Genomic DNA, 12,218 nt, shown 5'->3' on the forward strand with positions numbered 1-12,218 from the left:
TCTCTTTCTCTCTCTCCATTTGTTTCCCAATTCCAGGGTTCTCTCCTCCCTTACGTGTAGGGGCTTGAGGGGGGGGGGTCTTGCCTTGGCCCCCTCCCCAAAGAGCAGCCCCATCCTGGGTCCCTTTAAGGTGGCGGCAGCCTCATTGTCTGCCAAGGCGGCCAATCCGGGGCTGAGCTGTCAGTCTGGGCGAGGGGCGCTGATTGGCTGCCGGGCCTGCCAGGCCCCCCTTGGACCCTCCCCCCTCCCGCTGTCCCTGGTGCTGAAGCCCCTCCGCCCGCCCCCCTAAGCCCACCCACCGGCCCGGCCTTGACCGCCCTGAGTGAGCCTCCTCTGGGCCGGAGCCTGACTCTCAGCCGGGATGAGCGGAGGGGTCTACGGAGGAGGTAGGCGGGCCGGGGGGGGGGGGGGGGGGGCTCGCCCAGCACATCCCAGGTTGCACCCCCCGCCCAGGCCCTGAAGAGCAGGAGGAGGAGGAGGAGGACCCCACCCCTATTGACAGCTCTAGGGTGGGACACATGAGGGGCGGGGGGGGGGGGCACAGCAAGACCACCCAGGCCCCAGAGGGGGAAGAGACCCCCAGGGGCCATCCAGTCCAGCCCCTGAAGAGAGAGAGAGAGAGAGACAGGTCCATGGATGGATAGATAAATAGGGAGGAAGGTGAGAGATGAGAAACCTAGAGGTGGAAGAGACCCCCAAGGGGCATCCAGTCCAGCCCCTGAAGAGAAGAAGACATAGACAAATGGAGAGTATGTGAAAAAGTAGATAGATAGATAGATAGATAGATAGATAGATGGATGGATGGATGATAGGTTCCTAGAGTTGGGAAGAGACCCCCAGGGGCCATCTAGTCCAGCCCCTGAAGAGAGAGAGAGAGAGAGAGAGACAGGTCCATGGATGGAGAGAGAGAGAGAGATAAGTCAGTAGGAAGGTGAGAGATGAGAAACCTAGAGGTGGAAGAGACCCCCAAGGGGCATCCAGTCCAGCCCCTGAAGAGAAGAAGACATAGACAAATGAAGAGAGAGCATGTGAAAAAGTAGATAGATAGATAGATAGATAGATAGATGGATGGATGATAGGTTCCTAGAGTTGGGAAGAGACCCCCAGGGGCCATCCAGTCCAGCCCCTGAAGAGAAAGAGGCATAGACAAATGGAGAGAGAGTATGTGAAAAAGTAGATAGATAGATAGATAGATAGAGAAGAGATAGACCCATGGACAGATAGAGAGACAGCTAAGTCGGTAGGTAGGTGAGAGATGAGAAACCTAGAGGTGGAAGAGACCCCCGAGGGACATCCAGTCCAGCCCCTGAAGAGAAAGATAGATAGACAAATGAAGAGAGAGCATGTGAAAAAGTAGATAGATACATAGATAGATAGATAGATAGATAGATAGATAGATAGATGCATGATAGTTTCCTAGAGATCCCCAGGGGCCATCCAGTCCAACCCTGGAAGAGAGAGAGACAGGTCCATGGATGGAGAGAGAGAGAGAGAGATAAGTCAGTAGGTAGGTAGGTGAGAGATGAGAAACCTAGAGATGGAAGAGACCCCTGAGGGCCATCCAGTCCAGCCCCTGAAGAGAAGGAGACATAGACAAATGGAGAGAATGTGAAAAAGTAGATAGATAGATAGATAGATAGATAGATAGATAGATAGATAGATAGATAGATAGATGGATGATAGACCCATGGATGGATAGAGAGAGAGATAAGTCAGTAGGTAGGTGAGAGATGAGATCCCTAGAGTTGGAAGAGACCCCCAAGGGACATCCAGTCCAACCCTGGAAGAGAGAGAAACAGACCCATGGATGGATGGATAGATAGAGAGATAGAGAGAGAGATGATAGGTTCCTAGAGTTGGAAGAAACCCCCAGGGGCCATCCAGTCCAACCCCTGAAGAGAAGGAGACAGAGACACATGGATGGATAGAGAGAGAGATAAGTCGGTAGGTGGGTGAGAGATGAGAAACCTAGAGGTGGAAGAGACCCCCAAGGGACATCCAGTCCAACCCTGGAAGAGAAGGAGACATAGACAAATGGAGAGAGAGCGTGTGAAAAAGTAGATAGATGGATGGATGGATGATAGGTTCCTAGAGTTGGGAAGAGACTCCCAGGGGCCATCCAGTCCAATCCCAGAAGAGAAGGAGACAGAGACAGATGGATGGATGAATAAGGTGGATTAGATAGGTAGGTAAGTAGGTAGGTAGGAAGTTGATAGATAAATGAGAGAATCCTTGAGTTGGAAGAGACCCCCAAGGGCCATTCAGTCCAGCCCCTGAAGAGAAAGATAGGCAGGCAAATGTGTGTGTGTGTCTGTATATATATGTGTGTGTATTGTGTGTGTGTGAGAGAGAGTAGTTCAGTGATTCCCATCTTGTGGGTAACCCAGATGTTTTTGGCCTTCAACTCCCAGAACGGCTGATAAACTGTGTGGGATTCCTGGGAGTTGTAGAACAAAACACATGGGGACCCACAGGTTGAGAACAACTGGAGGACAGAGAAAGAGAGAGAGAGAGAGAGAGAGAGAATCCTGGATTTGGAAGAGACCCCCAGAGGCCATCCAGACCAGCCCCTTAAAAGAAAGATAGGCAGACACATGGATGGATGGATGGATGGATGGATGGATGGATGGATAGAATCCTAGAATTGGAAGAGACCCCCAAGGGCCACCCAGTCCAACCCCTTAAGAGAAAGATAGACACATGGAGAGAGAATATGTATAGAAGTAGATGGATGGATGGATGGATGGATGGATGGATGGATGGATGGATGGATGATAGGTTCCTAGAGTTGGAAGAGACCCCCAGGGGCCATCCAGTCCAACCCCTTAAGAGAAAGATAGACACGTGTATAGAGAGACAGTAAGAGAGAGTAAGACTGTAAGAGATAGATAGAAAGATAGATAGAATCCCAGAGTTGGAAGAGACCCCCAGAGGCCATCCAGTCCAACCCATTAAGAGAGATGGACAGATACATGGATGGGTGGTGGACAGATAGATAGATAGATAGATAGATAGATAGATAGATAGATAGATAGATAGATAGATAGATAGATAGATTCCTAAACTTGGAAGAGACCCCCAGAGGCTCTCACAAGAAAGATAGATAGACAAATGTAAAGAGAGAGATAACATAGATAGAGATAGATAGACAGACAGACAGACAAATGGGGAGAGAGAGAGAGAGAGAGAGAGAGAGAGAGAGAGAGAGAGAGAGAACGTAAAAATTGATGGATAGATAGATAGATAGATAGATAGATAGATAGATAGATAGATAGATAGATAGATAGAGAATCCTAGAGTTGGAAGAAACCTGCAAGTCCAACTCCTTTCTGCCAGGCGGGAAGACACAATTGAAGCCCTCCTGACAGATGGCCACCCAGCCATAGATATTGTATATAGAAGATATGTAGAGATACATAATAGATAGATAGATAGATAGATAGATAGATAGATAGATAGATAGATAGATAGATAGATAGCATATGTAATAGAATCCTACAGTTGGAGGAGACCCCAAGGACCACCCAGTCCAGTCCAACTCTCTTCTGCAAGGCAGGAAGACACAACCCAAGCCCTCCTGACAGATGGCCAGCCAGCCTCCTGCTCAAACACCTTCAGAGAAGGAGACTCCTCTAAATTCCCAGGCAGCAGCAGAGTCCACTGTGGAATAGCTCTTCCTACCATTGGGACACCCTTCCTAATGTTGTGGTAATCTCTGAGCGGTTAGACTCAATTTAACCCTCTCTGGGGGAGATTCCACCAAAATACAGCAGAGTAGCAAAAGCAAAGCAGTTACTTACACGCGGGTGAGCAAGAGAAGCCTTTGACCATTTAGGATTGCAATGGACTGCAGAGTCTCAGTAAAAGTTCAAAAGGTATTTATTCAGGTAAAAAGAACTCCATTGTAGATAGAAAGGCTTGGGAGCTGTCTAGTCTACTCTAGACTGGTTTCTAAGGGAAAATAAGAAAGGAAAAATAACAAACATCTAAATAGTTACATCTTGCCAGGAGAGATGGCGAGATGCTGCTTGTTAGGAAGAAGAACAAAGGGAGAAGAGAGAACCAAAATGGTTCCAACCTCATGGTCCAGTTTATTGGGGCCATAAAAGACATTCTGACCAACGAGAAGTTAGTGTCCCTAAAGATTCACATTTCTACTAACTTCAAAGTAAGGGATGTGACGTAAACAGGATAGAGGGAAAAACACTAAAGCCTGTCTAGGAATGCTTTGGAAACAGGGAAAGGATTCCTTCAATCTAACTCTATCATGTATCTGAATACATCTACACTTGAGTAGTCCAGGATGATTCCCAACACCTAATACTGGCAAGGAATCTCTTTTCCTGCTGCTTGAATCAGGCTCCGCACTTGTTGCCCTTTATCTTGCCCTCTCAGTTTATCATTGTCACACGGTCCACCCCACCCCAAGTTGCTCTCCTATTGACGGTAGTATGTAATTAACTACTTTGTTTACAATATCCATCCATAGAATCATAGAATCATAGAATAGTAGAGTTGGAAGAGACCCCATGGGCCATCCAGTCCAACCCCCTGCTAAGAAGCAGGAAATCGCATTCAAAGCACCCCCGAGAGATGGCCATCCAGCCTCTGCTTAAAAGCCTCCAAGGAAGGAGCCTCCACCACGGCCCGGGGCAGAGAGTTCCACTGCTGAACAGCCCTTCTCACAGTGAGGAAGTTCTTCCTGATGTTCAGGTGGAATCTCCTTTCCTGTCGTTTGAAGCCATTGTTCCCTTGCGTCCTAGTCTGCAGGGCAGCAGAAAACAATCTTGCTCCCTCCTCCCTATGACTTCCCCTCACATATTTGTACATGGCTATCATGTCTCCTCTCAGCCTTCTCTTCTGCAGGCTAAACATGCCCAGCTCTTTAAGCCGCTCCTCATAGGGCTTGTTCTCCAGACCCTTAATCATTTTAGTCGCCCTCCTCTGGACGCTTTCCAGCTTGTCAACGTCTCCCTTCAACTGTGGTGCCCAAAATTGGACCCAGTGTGATTCCAGGTAAAGTGGTCTGACCAGGGCAGAATAGAATAAGGGGGAGCAGGACTTCCCTGGATCTAGACGTTATTCCCCTCTTGATGCAGGACAGAATCCCGTTGGCTTTTTTAGCCGCCGCATCACATTCCTGGCTCATGTTTAACTTCTTCCCCACGAGGACTCCAAGGTCTTTTTCGCACACACTGCTGTCAAGCCAGGCATCGTCCCCCATTCTGTCTCTTTGATTTCCATTTTTTCTGCCAAAGTGAAGTATCTTGCATTTGTCCCTGTTGAACTTCATTTTGTTAGTTTCGGCCAATCATCTCTCTAGTCTGTCAAGGGTTCATTTTATCTTTCATTGCTCTTTACCCAGTTCATTTTATCTTTTACTTGGGTGCCAAATCCATGTTTTTTTATGATTATCATTTTATATTTTTACTATGCTTAGAATGTTAATTTTAATTTTTGTGTCTGTATTTCCTGGTGTTATTTTATTTTGGTTTGCTGTTTTATCCGGGCTTGGCCCCATGTAAGCCGCCCCAAGTCCCTTCGGGGAGATGGAGGCGGGGTATAAAAATAAATTACTGTATATACTCGAGTATAAGCCTAGTTTTTCAGCCCTTTTTTTAAGACTGAAAAAGCCCCCCTCGGCTTATACTCGGGTGAGGGCCCTGGTTGGCTTATATTTGGGTCAGCTTATACTCGAGAATATATGGTACATTTATTACTTTTCTCTATTATTATTGATATTATTACATTTATTATTTTACTCTATTATTGTTGCTACTATTACATTTATTTTACTCTATTTTTATTATTATTATTAATGCATTTATTATTTCACTCTGATCTTATTATTTTATGACACAGCAAACGAGATCTATATGCTGGATTTCGTATCAAAAAATCACAAGTCGAACACTTCCCGAGTGTCTAGGACTGTGTGATGTATTTTCGGATGATGCGCGCAGATCCCAGCAGGGTGGCCTTTTGCAGTTGACAGATCGTAATTTTGTCAATGTCTATTGTTTCCAAATGCCGGCTGAGATCTTTTGGCACGGCACCCAATGTGCCCATCACCACCGGGACCACCTGCACTGGTTTCTGCCAGAGTCTTTGAAGTTCAGTCTTGAGGTCCTGAGAGCGGCTGAGTTTTTCCTGTTGTTTTTCGTCAATGCGACTGTCACCTGGGATGGCAACATCAATGATCCAAACCTTGTTCTTTTCCACAACTGTGATGTCTGGTGTGTTGTGTTCCAGAACTTTGTCAGTCTGGATTCGGAAGTCCCACAGTATCTTTGCGTGCTCATTTTCCAATACCTTTGCAGGTTTGTGATCCCACCAGTTCTTTTCTGCTGGGAGGTGGTACTTGAGGCATAAGTTCCAATGGATCATTTGGGGCACACAGTTGTGTCTCTGTTTGTAGTCTGTCTGTGCAATTTTCTTACAGCAGCTGAGGATATGATCCATGGTTTCGTCAGCTTCCTTGCACAGTCTGCATTTTGGGTCATCAGCTGATTTTTCGATCTTGGCCTTGATTGCATTTGTTCTGATGTCTTGCTCCTGGGCTGCAAGGATCAGGCTTCTGTCTCCTTCTTCAGGGTCCCATTCGTGAGCCAGAGCCAGGTCTTTTCCTTATCAGCTTTTCCTTCAGTTTTGTCAAGGAACTTTCCATGCAAGGTTTTGTTGTGCCAGCTGTCAGCTCTAGTTTGTAGTGCGGTTTTCTTGTACTGGTTTTTTGTCTGCTGTGCTTTGAGGAGTTTCTGATTTTTGACTTCAATCAAAGCAGGTTCTTCACTTTGCTTTACATATTCTGCCAGGGCATGTTCTTCTTCTTTGACTGCTTGTTTTACTTGCAAGAGTCCTCTGCCCCCTGATCTTCTAGGCAGATATAGCCGGTCAACATCACTGCGAGGGTGCAGTGAATGATGGATGGTCATGAGTTTTCTTGTTTTTCTGTCCAAATTGTCCAGTTCCACCTGTGTCCAGTTTATGATGCCAGCAGTATATCTTATGACAGGTATGGCCCAGGTGTTTATGGCCTTGATGGTGTTGCCTCCATTGAGCTTGCTTTGGAGAATTTTTCTGACCCTTTGTGTGTATTCTTTGCTGACCACAGTTTTCACATGTTCATGCTTGATGTTGTCCAGTTGTAGTATGCCCAGATATTTATAGGCCTCTGGCTGGTGACACTTTATTGTTTGGCCATTGGGCATATTTATGCCCTCACTTTCAATGATTTTCCCCTTCTTCAATGCCACTGTCGAACATTTGTCCAAACCAAACTCCATGTTGATATCAGTGCTAAAAATTCGGACAGTGTTAGTCCGAGACTGGATTTCAGTTTCCGTTTTTCCATACAGCTTCAGGTCATCCATGTACATCAGATGCGAAATTTTGTGAGATTTCTAAGATGTTTGATAGCCAAGATTTATTTTTTGTAAGATTGTTGACAGAGGGATCATGGAAATAATGAAACGCAGAGGGGACAATGAGTCTCCCTGGAAAGTTCCTCTTCTGATGTTGACAAGTCCATAGCTTTCATTTCCAACAAACAGTTCAGTTTTCCAGTGCTCCATCATGTTTTCAATGAAGGTGCCAAGGTTTTTACTAATCCCGATGGCGTCCAGGCACTTGATGATCCAGCTGTGTGGGAGTGAGTCAAAGGCCTTTTTGTAGTCAATCCACGTCATGTGAAGATTAGCTTCTATTATTATTATTATTATTATTATTGTTATTATTATTATTATTGTGTCTGGTTCCCTAGCAAGAGAAAACATGCCTGGCTTCTTCCTTCTCGGTGGGACGTTTAAACTGTCTTCTAAGGAGATATTATGGCAAATTCATGTTGTAAGTCTTGTCCAATTGGCTCTCTCGCCTGTGAAGGTCCTTTGTCTTGTCCTTGAAAACTAGCTCTCCCTCCTGATTCTGCCATTTCGCGGGTCTCTCTGGTTCCCTCCTCAGATGAAGTGGGCGCCCTGGTTTTCGACATCGGCTCTTTCTCCATCCGGGCGGGTTATGCGGGAGAAGACTGCCCCAAGGTAAGGTGCACTGTCCAGGTGTCCCAATACAGGTAGATAGAGAGATATTCTTGACGTGTTTTGGACTCCATCTCCCACCATTCCTAACAGCCTCAGGCCCTTTCCTTTTGCCCCTCGGCGAGTTGAAGTCCAAAACACCATGGTTTACACCAGGAAATATAATCCGATAATGGGACACACTTTACAAATGTCTATGGGAGTTGCAGTCCAAAACACCATGGTTTACACCAGGAAATATAGTCCGATAATGGGACACACTTTACAAATGTCTATGGGAGTTGCAGTCCAAAACTGCTTAAGCGGCTGAGGGGTAAAAGGAAAGGGCCTGAAGCTGTTAGGAATGGTGGGAGTTAGAGTCCAAAACACCCGCTTGGTGGTCTCTTTCCAGGCGGACTTTCCCACCACGGTGGGCCTGCTCTCCCACGACGAGTCGGCCATGGAGCTGGAAGGGGACAAGGAGAACAAGGCCGGGAAGGTCTACTACATCGACACCAACTCCTTGCACGTCCCCCGGGAAAACACCGAGGTCATCTCACCGCTCAAGAACGGGATGAGTACGGACGGGGCCTTTATGGGGGACGGGGGGGGAGATAGGCTTCCTGTTAGGAATGGTGGGAGTTGCAGTCCAAAACATCTGGAGGTTAGGGCCCTAGTTGCCCCAGGCCTCTTGAACATCTTCTCCTGTACCGGAGCACCCCTGTTTCCATTAATTCCCCCCTCCCCTGAACTTATATGACTGCAACCTGTTAGCGAGTGTGTATAGCAGAGCCAGCAGCGTCCAGTTAACACCATGTGCAAAAGACTCAGACCAGGCAGAGGAATTATAAGAACAAAGGAACTTTACTTGTTGAGTTGAAGTTAAGTAAACAGTTCAGCAATCGTACAATGTCCTTGTAGTTGCATAGGATCAATAACTAATCAATCAGCATTCAATATATCCAGCATAGCATATTTAAACTGCTACTTGACCGTAGCTAGAGAGCCTGTCTTTTCTGTGTTCTCCCTGCAAGCTCAGATTCCCAACTGACAAACCCAGCCATCTGCCAGCAAACCGATACATTGTTTAAGGCGTGGCTTGCCTCTGCAAAAGCTGAGCTCCCTTTTTGCAGAGATCTTTTGCAAGCAACTTTGCAAGGATTTCTTTACACACACACATAGCAATTTGGCGCAATACAACCCCCACCTCTCTGCACCCTTTTCCCTGCATTGGAATGAATGAAACTCTCTTGCAAGCCTTGAAATGCACTGTGTGGCAATTCCTTTCACTGCCATGCGGGGCGCTGTTGTGCAACTTATTTAACCTGGCTGCTCAATGGAGAGCAATACAGTATACATACAGTAGTGTCTCACTTATCCGACGTTCTGGATTATCCAACGCATATTTGTAGTCAATGTTTTCAATATATCGTGATATTTTGGTGCTAAATTCGTAAATACAGTAATTACTACATAGCATTACTGCGTATTGAACTGCTTTTTCTATCAAATTTGTTGTATAACGTAATGTTTTGGTGCTTAATTTGTAAAATCATAACCTAATTTGATGTTTAATAGGCTTTTCCTTAATCCCTTCTAATTATCCAAGATATTCGCTTATCCAAGCTTCTGCTGGCCCGTTTAGCTTGGATAAGTGAGACCCTACTATATATATATGGTGTGTGTATATATATATGTATATATTATTTACTCAAATTTAATGCTCACCTTTTTGGACTAAATTACCTTGCCAAAATGAAGATGGCAATTAGATTAGTGTAATACAGTAATTGTTTCCATTCAGGAGATGATAATGATAATAAACCTGTATGTGTGCATGTGTGTGTATGTATGTATGTGTGTATATATGTATGTGTGTGTGTGTATGTATATGTGTGTATGTATGTGTGCATATATATGTATATATATATGTGTGTGTGTGTGTGTGTGTGTGTGTATATGTTTGTATGTATGTATGTATATGTGTGTGTATGTATGTGTGTATATATATATATATGTGTGTATATGTGTATATGTATGTATGTATGTATATGTATATGTGTGTATATGTATGTATATATGTATGTTTGTATGTATGTATGTATGTGTATGTATATGTGTGTATATATGTATATGTATATGTGTGTATATATGTATATGTTTGTATGTATGTATGTATGTATATGTGTGTATATATGTATGTGTATTTATATGTGTGTATATATGTATATGTTTGTATGTATGTATGTATGTGTATGTATGTATATGTGTATATATGTGTGTGTGTGTGTGTGTGTGTGTATATGTATATATGTGTGTGTGTGTGTATGTATACAGTAGAGTCTCGCTTATCCAACATAAACGGGCCGGCTGAACGTTCGATAAGCGAATATGTTGGATAATAAGGAGGAATTAAGGAAAAGCCTATTAAACATCAAATTACGTTATGATTTTTCAAATTAAGCACCAAAACATCTTGTTTTACAACAAATTGACAGAAAAAGCAGTTTAATACACGGTAACATTATGTAGTAATTACTATATTTACAAATTTGGCACTGTATTTACAAATTTACTGTATTTACAAATTTGGCATTTACAAATTTGGCATTTGGTATTGAAAACATGGACTAGAATGGCAGAAAAGCGACTTCCAGTAAAAACATTGTCGGAAGTTAAATCGGTAAAAAGTTCAGTCCTTGCTGCCTAGAGAGAGAGAGCTGTGGATCCAGGCGGGAGGCAGACTGCGTTGGATAATCCAGAATGTTGGATAAGTGAGACTCTACTGTATATATATGTGTGTGTGTGTATAGTGTGTGTGTGTGTGTGTATGTGTATATACAGTAGAGTCTCACTTATCCAACATTCGCTTATCCAACATTCTGGATTATCCAACACAGTCTGCCTTTTAGTAGTCAATGTTTTTGTAGTCAATATTTTTAATACATTGTAATGTTTTGGTACTAAATTTGTAAATACACTAATTACTGTGTAGCATTACTGTGTGTTGAACAACTTTTTCTGTCAAATTTGTTGTATAACATGATGTTTTGGTGCTTAATTTGATGTTTAATAGGCTTTTCCATAATCCCTCCTTATTATCCAACATATTTGCTTATCGAACGTTCAGCCGGCCCGTTTATGTTGGATAAGCGAGACTCTACTGTATACATACACACATACATACATCCAACATTCTGCTGGCCTGTTTATGTTGGATAATTGAGACTCTACTGTATATAGACACACACACACACACACTATATTTTTGCATTCAGGAGGGCAAATTCTAAGTGATGGCCTTCAAGTGATGTTCGGGGTGAATGATTCCATCCAAGGCTTTCTTGCTGATTTCTCCCTTCTTCTCTTTTCTTCCTTCTCTTCTTGCTTCTCTTCTTCCAGTTGAGGACTGGGGCTGCTTCCAGGCCATCCTGGACCACACCTACAACAAGCACATCAAGTCGGAGCCTAATTTGCACCCGGTGCTCATGTCCGAAGCCCCGGTAGGTATCCATCCCTATGGCCTCCATTGCCAATTACTATTATACACACTGTCTCAAAGTTTTGAACATCCCATAGATCCTCTATAATGGAAAAGAACACGCTCTTGCCATCCAGTGTCAAAACTGCAGCCTTGTCTTCCCAAGTTGCCTGATGCTTAATTGTTCTTGTCCGTTTTCAAAATGCCTTGTGTCTGATTTCTCGTGATTGTCCCCTTGCTCTGCTCCTTGACCGATTCCGCCTTCCTTTCAGTGGAACACGCGGGCCAAGCGGGAGAAGCTGACGGAGCTGATGTTCGAGCATTACGGGATCCCGGCCTTCTTCCTCTGCAAGACGGCCGTCCTGACCGCGTATCCTTCTGCCCGGGGGAGACCAGGACCAGAGCCCCTCAGCAGGGGGTCACCCAGGCCTTCACTTGCACATGGCATCAGGAAAGGAAGGTTTTCCTCCTCCTTCTTCTTGTCCTGTGGCAGGGAGTTCCAGTGGAAGGAAGACAAATGTTTGCTTTGCTGTTCATTTCCTTCCAAACAAACATTTGCACTCCTTCAGTCTCCAAGTATCCAGTGGCAGGGAGTTCCACTGATTAGCTATTATTATTATTATCAACACAACGACGTTGTATGGCACAGCAAACAAGATAGATATGCTGGATTTCGCAAAACCACAAGTCGAACACTTCCCAAGTGTCTAGGACTGTGTGATGTATTT

At 44.5% G+C, this 12,218-nt stretch overlaps 1 protein-coding gene across 1 annotated transcript in view; it reads left to right on the forward strand.

Annotated features, from left to right (window-relative positions):
• The first annotated feature begins 227 nt into the window (after positions 1–227).
• The window catches only part of actl6b (actin like 6B), a 35,793-nt gene continuing 23,802 nt past the window's right edge, over positions 228–12,218 (forward strand). Inside the window, exons 1-5 of the mRNA XM_062984256.1 lie at positions 228–386; positions 7,957–8,033; positions 8,422–8,587; positions 11,412–11,512; positions 11,763–11,860. Coding sequence (XP_062840326.1) covers positions 362–386; positions 7,957–8,033; positions 8,422–8,587; positions 11,412–11,512; positions 11,763–11,860 — 467 coding nt within the window. The 5' untranslated portion in view covers positions 228–361. The remainder of the gene's footprint in view (positions 387–7,956; positions 8,034–8,421; positions 8,588–11,411; positions 11,513–11,762; positions 11,861–12,218) is intronic.

This window comes from Anolis carolinensis, chromosome 6 (assembly GCF_035594765.1).
Source record: "Anolis carolinensis isolate JA03-04 chromosome 6, rAnoCar3.1.pri, whole genome shotgun sequence".
Taxonomy (NCBI): Eukaryota; Metazoa; Chordata; class Lepidosauria; order Squamata; family Dactyloidae; genus Anolis; species Anolis carolinensis.